Source organism: Rhinoderma darwinii, chromosome 7, assembly GCF_050947455.1.
Source record: "Rhinoderma darwinii isolate aRhiDar2 chromosome 7, aRhiDar2.hap1, whole genome shotgun sequence".
Classification (NCBI taxonomy): Eukaryota; Metazoa; Chordata; class Amphibia; order Anura; family Rhinodermatidae; genus Rhinoderma; species Rhinoderma darwinii.
The window spans coordinates 96,143,734-96,160,823 of record NC_134693.1 but is presented as its reverse complement, the minus strand read 5'-3'; the positions used below and the strand labels follow the sequence as shown (position 1 = coordinate 96,160,823).

Genomic DNA, 17,090 nt, shown 5'->3' with positions numbered 1-17,090 from the left:
TATGTGTGTGTGTGTGTGTATATATATAATTTATAATGCCCTTCGAAGGTTTATATAGCCTTTAATATTTTTGTGCAATATTCAATAGCATTTTGTGCCTTGTGTGTCTGCTAGCCATCATCCTGCAATTTTAATTGGTTTTAATCCTTTATGGCATTGTGCATTTTATGTATTGTGTGACTTCAATAAAATACAGATTTAGGTTTTAGAGTCTTGTGTTAATTGTGTAGGCTTACATGTCTGGTTAAGCCTGGGATCCAAATCCCCAGCATAGAATACTTTATAGAGAATCTATTAGCAGTTTGACCCCCCTCAAAACTGCTGACCGCACTAAATATAGGCTGGTGAGAGCAGCGTGGCCATACCGGTAGTGAGTCATGCAGGTAGCCTGACCAAGAAATCTAGATTATTGCCATGGAGATGGCACCTTCATGTGTAGTGCCCCTGGCTCTCTTCACTAAAAGCCACTTGCAACATTGGGGACATTATAACGTGGATTTCTCGGTCATGCAGCCTGCGTATCTGTTATGGCAGGCATGGTTACACTGCTCTCCCCATCCTCTATATAGCGTGGTCACAGGTTTTAAGGGGTCAAAACTGCTGACTCCCTTTAAAAGATAACATGCTGGCTACCTGCAGCCACCACTAGAGGGAGTTTAGGAGCTAACTGCATTTTGTTGAATGTTGAGCTTATTGATAAGACCGTATTGTTGGAAGCTCCCATACTCCCACTAGTGGTGGCTGCAGGTAGCCAGCATGTTATCTTTATTCCTTTGCAAGAAATTTGTAGCTCTGTATCGTATAGTGCTCCCCACACAGTATATTGACCCATAACTGCCCTCCACACCGTATAATGCCACCTATGACTGCCCTCCGCACACTTCTGAGGACGCAGATGGAGTTGAAACCGGGGGGGGGGGGGGGGAATTATAATCGAGGAAACCGAAATGCCCAAGATTACGTCGATTGATAGGACTGAGTTTTCAATTAATTGCCCAGCCCTACTCCGACTCCTAGAAAGCTTTATTTAAAAAAATGTAACCCAGAATTTTAGATCTAAATGCGACATGATATAAGGTGGAGATTCACTTTACCAGAATCCACGGTTCTCACCTTTTCACAGGATAATGATAATTGTCTGATTGCTGGGGACTCCACCATTGGAAACCCCACCGATCGCAAAAACGGGGGTCCTGAACCGAATCCCCCCCACAGTGAAAAGAAGCTTGAATAGAGCGGCGATCGAACGTGACCCCCTCTTTCATTATATGTCTATGGGACAGACTGACAGTCGTTTTTGTTTGTCCGTCCCTTAGTCTTTAAATAGTCAGCAGTGTACTGAATCTTTGCCTCTTCATGGCAGCTACACAATAACTTTTGCTGCATGATGGCTAAATGCAACCCCTTAGAGCAGGGGTCGGGAACCTATGGCTCGCGAGCCAGATATGGCTCTTTTGATGGCCGTATCTGGCTCGCAGACAGGGCTCCTACCCAGTGGCGTAACTACCGCGGTAGCAGCAGTAGCGGCTGCTACGGGGCCCGGGGCTTGAGGGGGCCCGTGCCGCCAGCCGACACGCCCTCCCAAATGCCCGGTGGCGCCGCTAGCAGCCGTTATGGCTGCTACAGGGGTAGCACCGCTACTGTGGGGCCCGCGCCGCCGAGCCTTACACAGGCACTCTCATGCCTGTAGGTGTCGCTAGCACCGGAGGGGGCCCCGGTGCTAGCGGCAGCCAAATACATGTATTAGCGCTGAATGGCCGGGCATGTTCCGTGCCTGACCATCCAGTGCCTTACAATGACACTGATTGGCTAGCGGCGCGATGACATCATCGCGCCGCTTCCATGCTTGGAAGGTGCTGATTGGCGGGGCAAGTCATTCTGCCCCGCCAATCAGCGTCATTGAAGGACGCTCATTCAGCTCCTGCAGACATGCTCAGAAGAGAGCAGGTCTGCATCGCCAGTGAACAGCGTGGGAACCGGAGAATGTGAGTATGTCAACTTTATATATTTTTTTCCTCAGAAAAATGTGAATGGCATTATCTATAGTGGGGGGGGGGTCGTCTTTATGTGGGCTATTATATATAGGGGGGTCTATATGTGGGGCAGTAGCTACAGGGGAGTCTATATGTGGGGCAGTAGCTACAGGGGGGTCTATATGTGGGGGTGTGGGCCACTATCTACAGGGGGGTCTATATGTGGGGCAGTATATGTGAGACACTATACAGGGGTGGGCTATATGTAGAGCACTATCTATAGGGGAGATATTTTTTAGGGTACTTTCTATAGGGGTGGGCTATGTGTGGGACACTATATACAGGGGTGGGTTACCTGTGGGGCACTAGCAACAGGGTGGCTATATGTAGTGCACAGTCTACAGGGGTGGGCTATATGTGGGACAATATCTACAGAGGTGGGCTATACGTGGAGCACTAACTATAGGGGAAGCTATATGTAGGGCAGCACGGTGGCTCAGTGGTTAGCACTATTGCCTTGCAGCTCTGGAGTCCATATGTGGGCACTATCTACAGGGGCTTCTATGTAGGTCACTATCTACAGGGGGCACTATCTACAGGGGGCACTATCTACAGGGGGCACGGTGTGTGTGTGTGTGTGTGTGTGAGACAGTTATATTTAGATGTGTTGAGAATTGTAACTTTGTTTACAGGTGCAGAAATGTTTTAAAAGTGAGAAGCTGAAGACATCTAAACGGAAAACTGCAGAAGTGGGTCATGGCCGGGAGAAATCCATCATAGATGTCTGAACCGGAGGGAGAAGAAAAGAACTAGAATCTGAGACGTCACCGGTGAGTCACTTAATGTAAATGTTTATTCTGCCTCTAATCAGTAATGTAGTCACTGTATGATCTGCAGCGAGATGATGGTGGTATGTTTTTTTTTGTGAAACCGCATCTCCCAGCATATCCTTATCATTGTTTCGGCCATGCTGGGAGCTGTAGTTTTACGCCGTACAAACCTATGCGCAGTGGCGTAAATACCGCTATAGCAGCCGTAGCGACATCTACGGGGCCTGCAGCATGAGGGGGCCTGTGCCACCCGCCGGCACGGCCCCTCCCATGGCCGCAGGCTCCGCTAGCAGCCGCTATGGCTGCTACAGCGCGACGCCACTGAACGGGTTGTTCCTACAAAAGACATGCATCCCCTATCCACAGGACAGGGGATACATGTGGGATCGCTGGGACGCCCAGCGATGAGGAGCACGGGGGACCGAAAGTCCCCCCTAAGTTCTCCATGACAAACCTCGGACTTCCGGTGTCTGTCGGCAGCTCCATGGAAATGACTTGCGCACCGGTCGTGCTTGTGCGCATGCGTGACCAGCGCTCCTTTCATTTTTATTGAACTGCGCAGACGCCGGAAGTCAGAGGTTAGTCATGGAGAACTTCGGGGGACTTTCGGTCCCCCGTTCTCCTTATCGCTGCCAGCGATCACACATGTATCCCCTATCCTGTGGATAGGGGATGCATGTCTTTTGTAGGACAAACTATAGGCCGTTTTTTTTTGGGGGGGGTCTGTATGGCGTAATCTACAGAGGGGGCTGTATGGCGTTATCTACAGGGGGGTCTGTATGGTGTTATCTACAGGAGGGTTCTGTATGGCGTTATCTACAGGGGGGCTGTATGGCGTTATCTACAGAGGGGGCTGTATGGCGTTATCTACAGAGGGGGCTGTATGGCGTTATCTACAGAGGGGGCTGTATGGCGTTATCTACAGAGGGGGCTGTATGGCGTTATCTACAGAGGGGGCTGTATGGCGTTCTCTACAGAGGGGGCTGTATGGCGTTATCTACAGGGGGCTGTGTATTGTGCTATCTATAGGGGGCGCTGTGTGGTGGAATCTATAGGGAGGCACTATCTACAAGGGGGGGGGGGTTGTGTGATACCCAGCAGAGGGGGGGGGCCCCAGTCAAAAGTTTGCTATGGGGCCCAGTCTTTCCTAGTTACGCCCCTGCTCCTACCTGTCTATGGGAAGGATGCATGCACCGCGCTCCATCAGCCCGTGCACCGCGCTCCATCAGGCCGCGGTGCACGCTGATATTGGTAGTTCTTTGATGGCCTGATAAGCATTGGCGGCAGTGGTGAGTGGCAGGGAGCATGGACTACATTTCCCATAACTCCCTGCATAGCCGCGCCGTCTGCAAGCACGCACCTGCGTCCCCTAGTGAAGCGGCATCTGCCTCCTCCCTTGTGTCTCCCTTGGACGTTCCAGAAACCCCTGGCTGTGCTGCTGCTTTGAATGTGAACATTATAACATGGAAATTGTTACACAGCCTCATGGTCAGCAGCAGTGAGCTGCATCAATAAAGGGGCTGTGTAATACAGTGTGTCCCACCAACCCCCCCTTCCCACTTCACCCCTGAAAATAATCCCACATAATCCATTATATAGCCCCCCCCAAAAAAAAAAAAAAAAATATGGCCTTAAAAAACATCTGCCACCCATATTACACTCTTGGGGGCTTTAAATTAATCTCTTGTGGGCATAAGAAACTGATTTAAAGGACCACTATCAGGGCAAAGATCTGTCAATGGCTCTTTAAACATATTGTACGGCTCTCGCGGAATTATATTTCAAAATATGTGGCGTTTACGGCTCTCTTAGCCAAAAAGGTTCCTGACCCCTGCCTTAGAGGATGCTACATTCTGCAGTGCAGTGTGCAGCCCTATTGCTTCACCTGTCTTCAAATTAATGGGTAGGACTTGCCACCGAAGAATCAACCCAGGGCAGTGGTTTACAGGTGTTCGCATGTAGCTCTAGTTTTAAAACCAGTATTCTTACTTTTTAACATTTTTTTTCTTCTTCTTATGCAGAACCTGGGGCTACCAATTTCAGAGGAGCAGATCCAAGAGTTGGAGGCCAACCTGGAGAACATAGACTTCAAAATGGCAGCTGAAGAGGAAAAGCGTTTGCGGCATGATGTCATGGCGCATGTGCATACTTTTGCTCACTGTTGTCCCAGAGCAGCACCCATAATTCACCTAGGAGCCACTTCCTGCTATGTAGGGGACAATACAGTGAGTATCTCCTGAGATTATCTCCACGTAGTAAGTTGTAGGTAGTCATTTATCGCAAACTATTACAGGGAAAATAGTGAAGAGCTACCCCCTAGCAACCAGTCCAATTCTATATTATTGGATATGTGCAAGAATAACGTTTTCTGTGTATTTATCTTCATAAACGTGTCCCTTTTTTGTTTTCAAAGTTCTAAATTATAATTTAGTTTTGTTGTACAATGTCTATTGTATATTCACATTTTAAAGTTGCAAACCGACTACCCAATGCAACCGATAAGACAAATATGAGTATAATAATATCAAATGGTATCCACCATGATAGGAAGATGTGTGTTAGCACGTGACGAAGCACAAAAACCAGGTTGGAACTTTCGAAACGGGTGCAAATATTTTTTCAGAATGTAAATTTGCAGCACTCACATTGCTTCTTCTGGTACTTTCAGGACCTTATTGTTCTGCGGGACGGTTTTGATCTACTGCTTCCAAAGGTGAGAGCTGTTGGCTACACAAAAAAAAAAAAAAAAGCCATAATAAGAAGCCATATTCAAGGTTTACATTTTACTGTTGTGTTTTTCTTTTTCTGTCTCTGAATTTTATAGCTTGCTCGGGTCATAAGCCGCTTGTCAGACTTTGCAGAGAAATATGCTCATCTTCCAACATTGGGATTCACCCACTACCAGTAAGCAATGGCACCGCTGCTTTGTTTGTGACCTTGTGTTATTTGCACTTTATGCCCACTCAGTGTTAGGGCAGATTCAGACGAACGTGATTTTCGTCCGTGCAGCCCGCGTGGTATTCCCGCGGGTCGCACGGACCTAAACAAGTCTATGGGGCAGTGCAGACAGTCCGTGAGTTTTGCGCAGCGTGAGTCCGCTGCGTAAAACTCACGACATGTTCTATATTTAGGTGTTTTTCGCGCATCACGCACCCATTGAAGTCAATGGGTGCGTGAAAATCACGCACCCATTGAAGTCAATGGGTGCGTGAAAATCACGCATGCCCAACGGAAGCACTTCCGTGGGACAAGCGTTATTCGCGCAACAGCAGTAAAATAATGAATGTAAACAGAAAAGCATGTGCTTTTCTGTTTATAAACATCCAAACTGAGTGTCGTAAAGATGGCGGCTGCGCGAAAAGCACGCAGCCGCGCATCCATATGAACAGAACACACGGGGAGCTGTCGCGCTGCTGCCACGTGCGCAAAATGCATGCGTTTTGTGCGGGCACAAAACGCTCACATTCGTCTGAATCCGCCCTTACAAAATGATTACTCCTATAATCTAGGAACGTAATCGGACAGGACTACACACAGACCTTTTGTACAGCTACCGTTTCAACTATTGCGGCAGTTAAACGTAACGGCTTCTTTAGAAACAGTTGCCAGATTTGGACGTGACTTTCATGATATACTGTATGTATGTATGGATTCACAAAAGGTAAAAAAGTATTTTACCTTTATATGTGCCCTACCTTTGGAACCCATTTTGGCTAATGAATCTGCACTGTGCTGACCTGGTCATGAATTTGCTCATGGCATTTTGTCTTTGGGTGTTTCTTGTAGTCCAGGCTGTGTTGATTTTGATTTCTAGGAAATTGGCTTCTTCCTCCTTCACTGTGGAACTGTAATTTTCAACAGACTTTGTAAACTTTTCGGGTGCATTTAGATAAGACGCTGCAAATATAGCGATAAATCCACGGGTCTTTGCCATGGTTTTTTTTTTTCTTTTTTTTACTGCACGGCCAAAGATGTCTCATCTAAATGAACCCTTAAAGAGGCTCTGTCACCAGATTATAAGTGTCCTATCTCCTACATAATGTGATCGACGCTGTAATGTAAATAACAGCAGTGGTTTTTATTTTGAAAAAACGATTATTTTTTAGCAAGTTATGAGCTATTTTAGATTTATGCTAATTAGCTTCTTAATAGAAAAACTGGGCGTGTTTTTACTTTTGACCAAGTGGGTGTTGTACAGAGGAGTGTATGACGCTCTCCAATCAGTGACCAATCGGCTTCATACACTTCTCATTGTTCCAGCCCATTGTTACAGTGTGATTGTGCAGTGAAAGCAGCTAGGCTGGAACAATGAGAAGTGTATGATGCTGATTGGTCAGCGTCATACACTCCCCTGTACAACACCCACTTGGTCAAAAGTAAAAACACGCCCAGTTGTCTATTAAACTAATTAGCATAAATCTACAATTGCTCGTAACTTGCTAAAAAATTATCGTTTTTCAAAATAAAAATCACTTATCTACATTACAGCGCCGATCAGATTATGTAGGAGATATGGCATTTATAATCTGGTGACAGAGCCTCTTTAAAGAGGCTCTGTCACCACATTATACGTGCCCTATCTCCTATATAAGGAGAGTGGCGCTATAATGTAGGTGACAGTAATGCTTTTTGTTTAGAAAAACTATTTTAAACCACTTTATTAGCAATTTTTCGCTTTATGCTAATGAGTTTCTTAATGCCCAAGTGGGCGTGTTTTTACTTTCGACCAAGTGGGCGTTGTACAGAGTGTATGACGCTGACCAATCAGTGACCAGTCAGCGTCATACACTCCTCCATTCATTTACACAGCAGCATCGCGTTCTTACTAGAACACGATGTGCAGCCACATACACAGACATTAACGTTAACCCCTTCCCTCTTTAGCCACTTTTGACCTTCCTGACCGAGCCTCATTTTTCAAATCTGACATGTGTCACTTTATGTGGTAATAACTCCGGAATGCTTTCACCTATCCAAGCGATTCTGAGATTGTTTTCTCGTGACACATTGGACTTTATGTTACTGGCAAAATTTGCTCGATATGTTCAGTATTTAATTGTGAAAAACACCAAAATTTAGCGAAAAATTGCAAAAATTAGCATTTTTCTCAATTTAAATGTATCTGCCTGTAAGACAGGCAGTTATACCACACAAAATTGTTGCTAATTAACATCCCCCATATGTCTACTTTAGATTGGCATCGTTTTTTGAACATCCTTTTATTTTTCTATGACGTTACAAGGCTTAGAACTTTAGCAGCAATTTCTCACATTTTCAAGAAAATTTCAAAAGGCCATTTTTACAGGGGCCAGTTCAGTTGTGAAGTGGCTTTGAGGGCCTTATATATTAGAAACCCCCAAAAAGTCACCCCATTTTAAAAACTTCACCCCTCAAAGTATTCAAAACAGCATTTAGAAAATGTCTTAACCCTTTACACATGTCACAGGAATTAAAGCAAAGTAGAGGTGAAATTTACAAATTTAATATTTTTTTGCAGAAATAAATTTTTAGTACAATTTTTTTATAACACAGGTTAAACCAGAGAAATGCAATGCAATATTTGTTGCCCAGTTTCTGCAGTTTTAGGAAATATCCCACATGTGGCCGTAGCGTGCTACTGGACTGAAGCACCGGCCTCAGAAGCAAAGGAACACCTAGTGGATTTTGGGGCCTTATTTTTGTTAGAATAAATTTTAGGCACCATGTCAGGTTTGAAGGGCTCTTGCGGTGCCAAAACAGTCAAAATCCCCCAAAAGTGACCCCATCTGGGAACCTACACACCTCAAGGAAATTATCTAGGGGTACAGTGAGCATTTTGACCGCACAGGTTTTTTACAGAAATTATTGGAAGTAGGCCGTGAAAATGAAAATCAACATTTCTTCAAAGAAAATGTAGGTTTAGCGATTTTTTTTTTTTTTTCACCGTAAAATTTGTAAAGCAATTTCTCCCGAGTAAAACAATACCCCACATGTGGTAATAAACGGTTGTTTGGAGACACGGCAGGGCTGAGAAGGGAAAGAGCGCTATTTGGCTTTTGGAGCTCAAGTTTAGCAGGAATGGTTTGCGGAGGCCATGTCACATTTACAAAGCCCCTGAGGGGACAAAACAGTGGAAACCCCCCACAAGTGACCCCATTTTGGAAACTACACCCATTGAGGAAATTATCTAGGGGTATAGTGAGCGTTTTGACCCAACAGGTTTTTTGCATAAATTATTGGAAATAGGCCCTGAAAATGACAATCTAAATTTTTTCAAAGAAAATGTAGGTTTAGCTAATTTTTTTTCTCATTTCCACAAGGACTGAAGGAGAAAAAGCACCGTAAAATTTGTAAACCAATCTCTCCCGAGTAAAACAATACCCCACATGTGGTAATAAACGGTTGTTTGGAGACACGGCAGGGCTTAGAAGGGAAAGAGCGCTATTTGGCTTTTGGAGATCACATTGAGCAGCAATGGTTTGCGGCGGCCATGTCACATTTGCAAAGCCCCTGAGGGGAAAAAACAATGAAAACGCCCAAAAAGTGACACCATTTAGGAAACTACACCTCTTGAGGAATTCATCTAGGGGCGTAGTGAGCATTTTGACCCCACAGATGTTTCATAGAATTTATTAGAATTGGGCAGTGAAAATAAAAACAATCCTTTTTCTTCAATAAGACGTAGCTTTAGCGCAAATTTTTTCATTTTCGCAACAAATAAAGGAAAAAAAGAACCCAAAATTTGTAAAGCAATTTCTCCCGAGTACGGCAATACCCCATATGTGGTCATAAACTGCTGTTTGGGCACACGGCAGGGCTCAGAAGGGAAGGACCGCCATTTGGAGTGCAGATGTTGCTGGATTGGTTTCTGGGCGCCTGTGGGCCCAAAACAGTGGAAACCCCCCAGAAGTGACCCAATTTTGGAAACTACACCCCTCAATGCATTTACCTAGGGGTGTAGTGAGCATGTTAACCCTGCAGGTGTTTTGTAGAAATTAGTGTGAACTCGATGTTGCAGAGTGAAAATGGGATTTTTTCCACAGATATGTGGACAATATGTGGTGCCCGGCTTGTGCCACCATAACAAGACAGCTCTCTAATTATTATGCTGGGTTTCCTGGTTTTAGAAACACCCTACATGTGGCCCTAATCTCTTGCCTGGACAGTCGACCAGGCTCAGGAGTGAAAGCGTACCATGTAAAATTGAGGCCTAATTTGGCGATTTACAAAGTATTAGTTCACAACTGCAGAGGCTCAGATGTGAAATAATAAAAATAAACCCCTGGGAAGTGACCCCATTATGGAAACTGCACCCCTCAAAGCATTTATTAAGGGGTGTAGTGAGCATTTTCACCCCACAGGTCTTTTCCATAAATGAATGCGCTGTGGATGGTGCAAATTAAAAATGTATATTTTTCCCTAGATATGCCATTCAGTGGCAAATATGTTGTGCCCAGCTTATGCCACTGGAGACACACACCCCAAAAATTGCTAAAAGGGTTCTTCCGGGTATTACGGTGCCATATATGTGGAAGGAAACTGCTGTTTGGGCACGCTGTAGGGTTCAGATGGGAGGAAATGCCATTTGGCTTTTGGAGCGTGGATTTTGCTTGGTAGTAGTTTTGTTTGGAGTCTTACTGGTGTTTCCGTAGCGGATATGTTTGGGCCCTCCCTTTCCTGGTTCCCTAATTTTAGGTCCTTGATAAATCGCCTCTTCAAACAGAAGAAATGTTCCCCTCGGGCACAACTGCATATTTTTTTATTTCCTGACTTATTGGAGCCATAACTAATTTTATTTTTCATAGACGTAGCGGTATGAGGGCTGGTTCGTTGCGTGACGAGCTGTAGTTATTATTGGTACCATTTTGGGGTACATGCAACTTTTTGATCACCTTTTATCCTAATTTTTGTGATGCCAGGTAAACAAAAAAAACGCAATTCTGGCACAGCTTTTTTCTTTTTTTTTTATACAGCGTTCACCACGCATTATAAATTACATGTTAACTTTATTCTGCGGGTCAGTACGATTCCGGCGATACCTAATTTATAGCACTTTTTTATGTTTTACAACTTTTTGCACAATAAAATTACTTTTGTAAAAAGAATGTATTTTTTCTGTCGCCTAGTTGTGAGAACCATAACTTTTTAATTTTTTTGTCGACGGAGGTGTATGAGGGCTTGTTTTTTGCGGGACGAGCTATAGTTTTTATAGGTACCATTTTTGGATACGTGCGACTTTTTGATCACTTTTTATTCTTACATTTGTAGGGCAAAGTGACTAAAAAACAAACTCTGGTAACGTTTTTTACGTTTTTTTTTACGCTGTTCACCGCGTGCAATAAATAATATAATATTTTGATACCTCAGGTCGTTACGGTCGCGGCGATACCAAATACATATGGTTTATTATTATTTTTCAATAATAAAGGACTTGATAAGAGTAAAAGGGGGATTGTGTTTTATTTGATTACTTGAAACTTTTATTGTTTTCAAACTTTTATTATTTGCACTTTTTTTTACACTTTTTCTCAAGTTCCACTAGGGGACTTGAAGGTCCAACGGTCAGATTTTTTTTTTTCTAATACATTGCACTACCTATGTAGTGCAATGTATTAGATCTGTCAGTCATTCACTGACAGCAAGCCGATTAGGCTTCGCCTCCCGGCGGGGCCTAAATCGGCTTCCGTAATGGCAGAGCAGGAGACCATTGTGTCTCCTGTTGCCATAACAGCAGTCGCCAGTCCTGATTGCCTGTCAGGGCTGGCGATCTGCTAGTAACCGCTACGATGCAGCAATCTCTTTCGATTGCTGCATCGAAGGGGTTAATGGCAGGGATCGGAGCTAGCTCCGGTTCCTGCCGTTACAGGTGGATGTCAGCTGTACAGTACAGCTGACTTCCACCGCTGATGACGCCGGATCAGCTCCTGACCCGGCGCCATCTTGCCGGAAGCTACGGAAGCCGATCAGGCTCCGCCGCCGGGCGGATCTTGTCCGGCTTCGGTGCTAGGCAGACCGGGAGGCCAGTAGTAGGCCTCCGGTTGCCATTGCAGCCACCGGAACCCCGCCAATTTCATTACTGGGGTTCCGATGAGCTGCAAACACCTTAAGTGCAGCGATCGCGTTTGAGCGCTGCACTTAAGGGGTTAATGGCGGGGATCGAAGCTAATTTCGGTCCCCGCCGTTACAGCCGGATGTCGGCTGTAAGATACAGCTGAGATCTGGTGATGATGGCACCGGCTCAGCTTCTGAGCCGGTCCCAAACATTCGGCGTACATGTACGGCAAGATGCGGGAAGTCAATGTTTTCCATGACATACATGTACGGCAAATGTCGGGAAGGGGTTAATCAAGTGTCCTCATAATGAATATACATGACCTCCAGCCTGGACGTCATGTGTATTCAGAATCCTGACACTTCTGAATCTTTTCTTTGAGATTCCAGCAAACCACGCGTAATCTCGCGAGATTACGAGGTAAACGAGTTTTTGTTTCCCTTGCTGGAAATCTCACAGAAAAGATTCGGAAGTGTCAGGGTCATGTATATTCATTATCAGGACACTTGGTTAATGTCTGTGTATGTGGCTGCACATCGCATTCTAGTAAGAACGCGATTCTGCTGTGTAAGGCCCCATGCACACGACCGCAAAAAAACTCAGTTTTTGCGGACCGCAGCTGCGGTCCGCAAAAACTGAGCCATTCACTTTCATTGAACACTGACACCTTTCCGTAGCACTACGGAAGGGTGTCAGTGCCGTGGAAATGTTCCGGGAATTATGGAACATGTCCGTTCTTTCGCATTTTGCGGGCCGTGCTCCCATACTTTGTATGGGAGCACGGCCCGAAAATGCGGCTGTCAGTCAGCGGCCGGCCGTGCATGGGGCCTTAATGAAGGGAGAGGAGTGCATGACGCTGATTGGTCACTGATTGGTCAGCGTCATACACTCCTCTGTACAACGCCCACTTGGTCTAAAGTAAAAACACGCCCACTTGGGTATTAAGCAACTCATTAGCATAAACCAAAATCGCTAATAAAGTGGTAAAAATAGATCGTTTGTTTAAATAAAAAGCATTACTGTCACCTACATTACAGCGCCCATCTCCTTATGTAGGAGATAGGCCACTTATAATGTGGTGACAGAGCCTCTTTAAGCTTTAAATTATGGTGAATGCTCTGTTCAAATTGCTGGTGGACAAGTAAACGTTCAGTCACTGATAACCGATTTTGGGGGGGAAACGCTGTGTGAATGGACCCTAAACTTGCTATAGAAAAACTGCAAACGTATAATGCATATATGGTTTAGGAGCACGTTTCAGCTTTGATTTTATAGGGGTTGTCCCATCAGGATAACTGCTTTACATATAGCTTCCCTATGATGTAATTTGCCAAAGGTTGATCTAAAGTGGACTTTTCTTTTAAAAGCTGTGATAACTGAGGGGCATTACAATTGATCTTTTGTAGACCAGCTCAGCTGACCACTGTAGGAAAACGTGCTTGTCTCTGGCTTCAAGACCTATGCATGGATCTGCGTAATCTGGAGCGAGCCAGAAATGAACTCCGATTTAGAGGGGTAAAGGGCACAACTGGAACACAGGCCAGCTTCTTGCAGCTGTTTGATGGAGACCATGACAAGGTACTGCAGTCGGTTTTTTGTTTTTTTTCGCCCTGTAGGAATTACACACATATGAAGAGCTTAGGAGTCCTTTTGCACCAGCAGATTTCCGCCAGTAACCATGCGCCAATCGACAATGCACATCGATTGTACTTTGTTTAGCTTCACTTGCATTATAATCATTATACCGTATGGAGACCAACTAGATTGTTCTTCCTCATACGGTTTGCAAAATTGTTGGCTGCACATCACCTGGATACACGGGGGGATGTGCAGCCAACAACCATGATTTTTACTGCCGCATTAAAGATTCAGTTAGCCGTCAAACTCGCGTCCCTTTCCCCCGATCATAGGCCCATGTAAAAGGACCTTAAGTGGGGAAATGTGATGCGACCGCTTATATTCTGCAGCTGTACATGCCTAAGGATGAGATGTACGAAGCTCATTCTTAAAAACTACCTTGGTCCCCTGTCAGGGACCAAATATTGAAGCGCTTATATAATAAAATCATATAATATCTTCAGGTGCATTCGTACAGAAATAAATGTGTTTTTTGTTTGTTTTTTTTTCGTTTTAAATTTGTTTTGTTCTTTTAGGTGGAAGAGTTAGACAGATTGGTGACCAGTATGGCGGGGTTTAAAAGGTAAGTTAGCTTATTGGTTTTATAGCAGTTTCGAAGTTCACTCCTGATCGTGATCCCAAAATGTCCTTTTAGTGTGGTCCATTTTTATGTGACGGTCCACCTTTTGAATACCATTATGTACATTTAATCTAAATAGGTTAAAAACTCTGTGCCGATTTTTAATTCTTAACATATCCTGATAGTCGAGGAAGGGGCTTAGGAACTTGCTACATACGTTTTTTTATTATTGGGTTCAATATGTAAATGCAGTAAGCTTCTACACTCCCTCTTGTGGTCGCTGTAGGCAACCAGAACATTAATACTTTAACCCTTTCATTGTCAGAGACGTACCTTGGTATAATTAAATCCAAGAATCTGCAATATTTGGGCGCAGCACTCCTTTCAAGTTGTAGAGCAAAAGTTTTGGTTTTGTGACTCTATAAGGGAGGGGATTACTACAACGAAGCAGTGGTAGGGGGAAAGCTGCAAGTGATATTAGGAAGAAAGATCAGACTGTTACCGTCATCTCTCCCCCTGTTCTGCCTTCGAGTGACCCCAGGGGGTTGATGCATAAACCTTCCCTCATGTGATCATCCCCTTACATGTTTCTTTTCCTAGTAGAGTCCATAACCCAGATGTTTTCTGTCATCTGGATCGCAGAGATTTTTGGTCTGTTTAGCTCTGGTGATTATGTGACGATATATGCACATAGACATAGGTGGGCATTGAGTGTCCCAGACTTGCATCCGCACACATGAATTTTATGCATTTATTTACACAATGTTACGCTTTGATGCAAAATTGCATGAAGGCACCGAGAGTGTAAAGTGCTGGGTGGCATTTTTACAATGTGCCAGATGTCTATTTTCGTAAAATAAGTGGGTATGGGGCATCCTTTTTTTTTTTTTTTTTTTTAATTCAGGTTTTATTTGTGTACACCTAAAGTTTAAAAATTGTCATGGCGAAAGGGCTACATCTACGACTATACGGGGAATTTGGAGCTCTATATCAGAAAAACAGTTCTCTGACCTCTGTAAATATATAGTAAGAAATTCAACAAAACTGAATTTTCGACCTTTTAAGATGGTGTTTGACCAAGATTTCAGGGTAAGGGTATGTTCACACGCTTAGCAAAAAACGTCTGAAAATACGGAGCTGTTGAGTGAAAACAGCTCCTTATCTTCAGCTGTTTTTTAAGCAACTCACTTCGCTGTGTTTTTTTTATGGCCGTTTTAGGAGCTGTTTTTCTATAGTCAATGAAAAACTTCTCCAAAAACGGCTCAAGAAGTGACATGCACATTTTTTTTCCAGGCGTTTCTCAACACGGCCGTTTTGAAAAACTGCCGTGTAAAAAAAACGCCCCATCGGAACAGAATGCAGTTTTTCCCATTGAAATCAATGGGCAGATGTCTGGAGGCGTTATGCTTCAGATTTTTGGGCTGTTTACGGCCCGAAAAATGGCGGAAAATAAGCCTTGTGAACATACCCTATAGAGAATTTTATGGGCCATCAGAAATAAGTAGATTAACCAACTATATGATTCTCTAGTGATTAAAAATGGAATGTATGGGTAGAATGAAATGAGAGAGAACGTGGAATGGAGATGTGGGAAAGTCAAGACTTAATGAAAATGCCACTAAACGGTAATTTGTATTTGTTTTTTTGTTTTTTTTAAGTGCATATATAGTAACTGGACAAACCTATAGTCGTAAAGTGGATGTAGAAGTGTTGTCTGTCCTGGCCAGCTTGGGAGCCACAGTCCACAAGGTGGGTATGAGTCTTGAGGTACTGGGGAAACTGAGTGAAATCGATATTTAAAAAAATTATTCTCCATTCATTTCTAAACCTAACTTCAGAATTCTGCTGGTTCCCTCTTATAAGGAAGACATGCATTTTTAGCGCTCAGATGACAATTATGCTCTGTTCACATAGAGTTTGAGCATACAGTAGCATAAGCTGGCCATTGGGTCATGTAAAGAAAAAAAAATTATACTGCATGGTATACACTTCTTATTCTTCTTTTTATTTTTATTTTTTTGCTGGTTGCATCTGTATTGAATAACGTACCAGATTACGCTACTTCATACAGTTAAAAAATTAAATAAAGGTGTATCGAGTATAACCTCCGCTCCCCCCCCCTCCCTCCGATGAAAAAGGACACACTTTTGACATGCCGGGTCAATGGGACCCTATGAATACATTTGGTTTATGTGCCGTTTCCAGAAGTACACTGCAAGCACAGTGTGAACATAGCCTTACACAGTTGGAGCCTAAATGTAACATCTGACAGCAGAGTGAAAATAAAGCATATGAATGGAGAAATCTACATGAAATCAGAATTTAAAACCTTAACCCCTTCCCGCTCAGTACTATTACGTCTGGCTGAGCGCATCGTTCGCGCTCAGTAGTAGTACTGGCCTGCTTTAGCACACCGCCGTGTTTAGCCGGCATGTGTTTGAGCAGTGATACCTGCTGTTTCGGACTGCAGGCGATCACAGCTCAGTGTGCAGTGACACAATCGCGGGCTGCCGATGGTTGCTATGGCAACCGGAGGCCTAACAAATCTACGGTCTGCCATCTACGGAAGCCTAGTAGGTCCTGTTAAAGGCAGGACCCACTATCCTTGCTGTCAGTGAGTAACTGACCGCTCTAAACACTGCACTACGCGAGAATTGCGATCAGGGCCTCCTGCTTTCAAGTCACCTAGTAGGACAAAATAATGGAGTAAAAAAAAAAAAGTTTTGTAAAAATCACCTTTTTTGCCTTTTATCAGTCCTTTTTATTATTAAAAAAAATAAATAAACTATACATAATAGGAATCACTACGTCCGTAACGGCCTGACCGACAAAAGTATTAGGTTATTTATCCCGCACGGTGAATGCTGTTAAAGAAAATAATAAACCATACCAGAATCACAATTTTTTTTGGTCACTTCACCTCCCAAAACCTGGAATAAAAAGATATCAAAAAGTCACATGTACCCAAAAATGGTACTCTTTGCTAAGCAAAAAACAAGCCCTCACAGCTTTCTTGATGGAAAATGAAGTTCTGGCATATGGCAACACAAAAAGTAAAT

At 43.9% G+C, this 17,090-nt stretch overlaps 1 protein-coding gene across 2 annotated transcripts in view; it reads left to right on the top strand.

The window, feature by feature from the left end:
- ADSL (adenylosuccinate lyase) overlaps positions 1–17,090 on the top strand; it is a 74,677-nt gene that overhangs the window by 23,221 nt on the left and 34,366 nt on the right. For both annotated transcript variants that reach the window (XM_075832314.1, XM_075832313.1), the window contains exons 2-7: positions 4,825–5,028; positions 5,472–5,516; positions 5,628–5,707; positions 13,241–13,412; positions 13,988–14,034; positions 15,690–15,780. In XM_075832314.1, coding sequence (XP_075688429.1) covers positions 4,897–5,028; positions 5,472–5,516; positions 5,628–5,707; positions 13,241–13,412; positions 13,988–14,034; positions 15,690–15,780 — 567 coding nt within the window. In that variant the 5' untranslated portion in view covers positions 4,825–4,896. The remainder of the gene's footprint in view (positions 1–4,824; positions 5,029–5,471; positions 5,517–5,627; positions 5,708–13,240; positions 13,413–13,987; positions 14,035–15,689; positions 15,781–17,090) is intronic.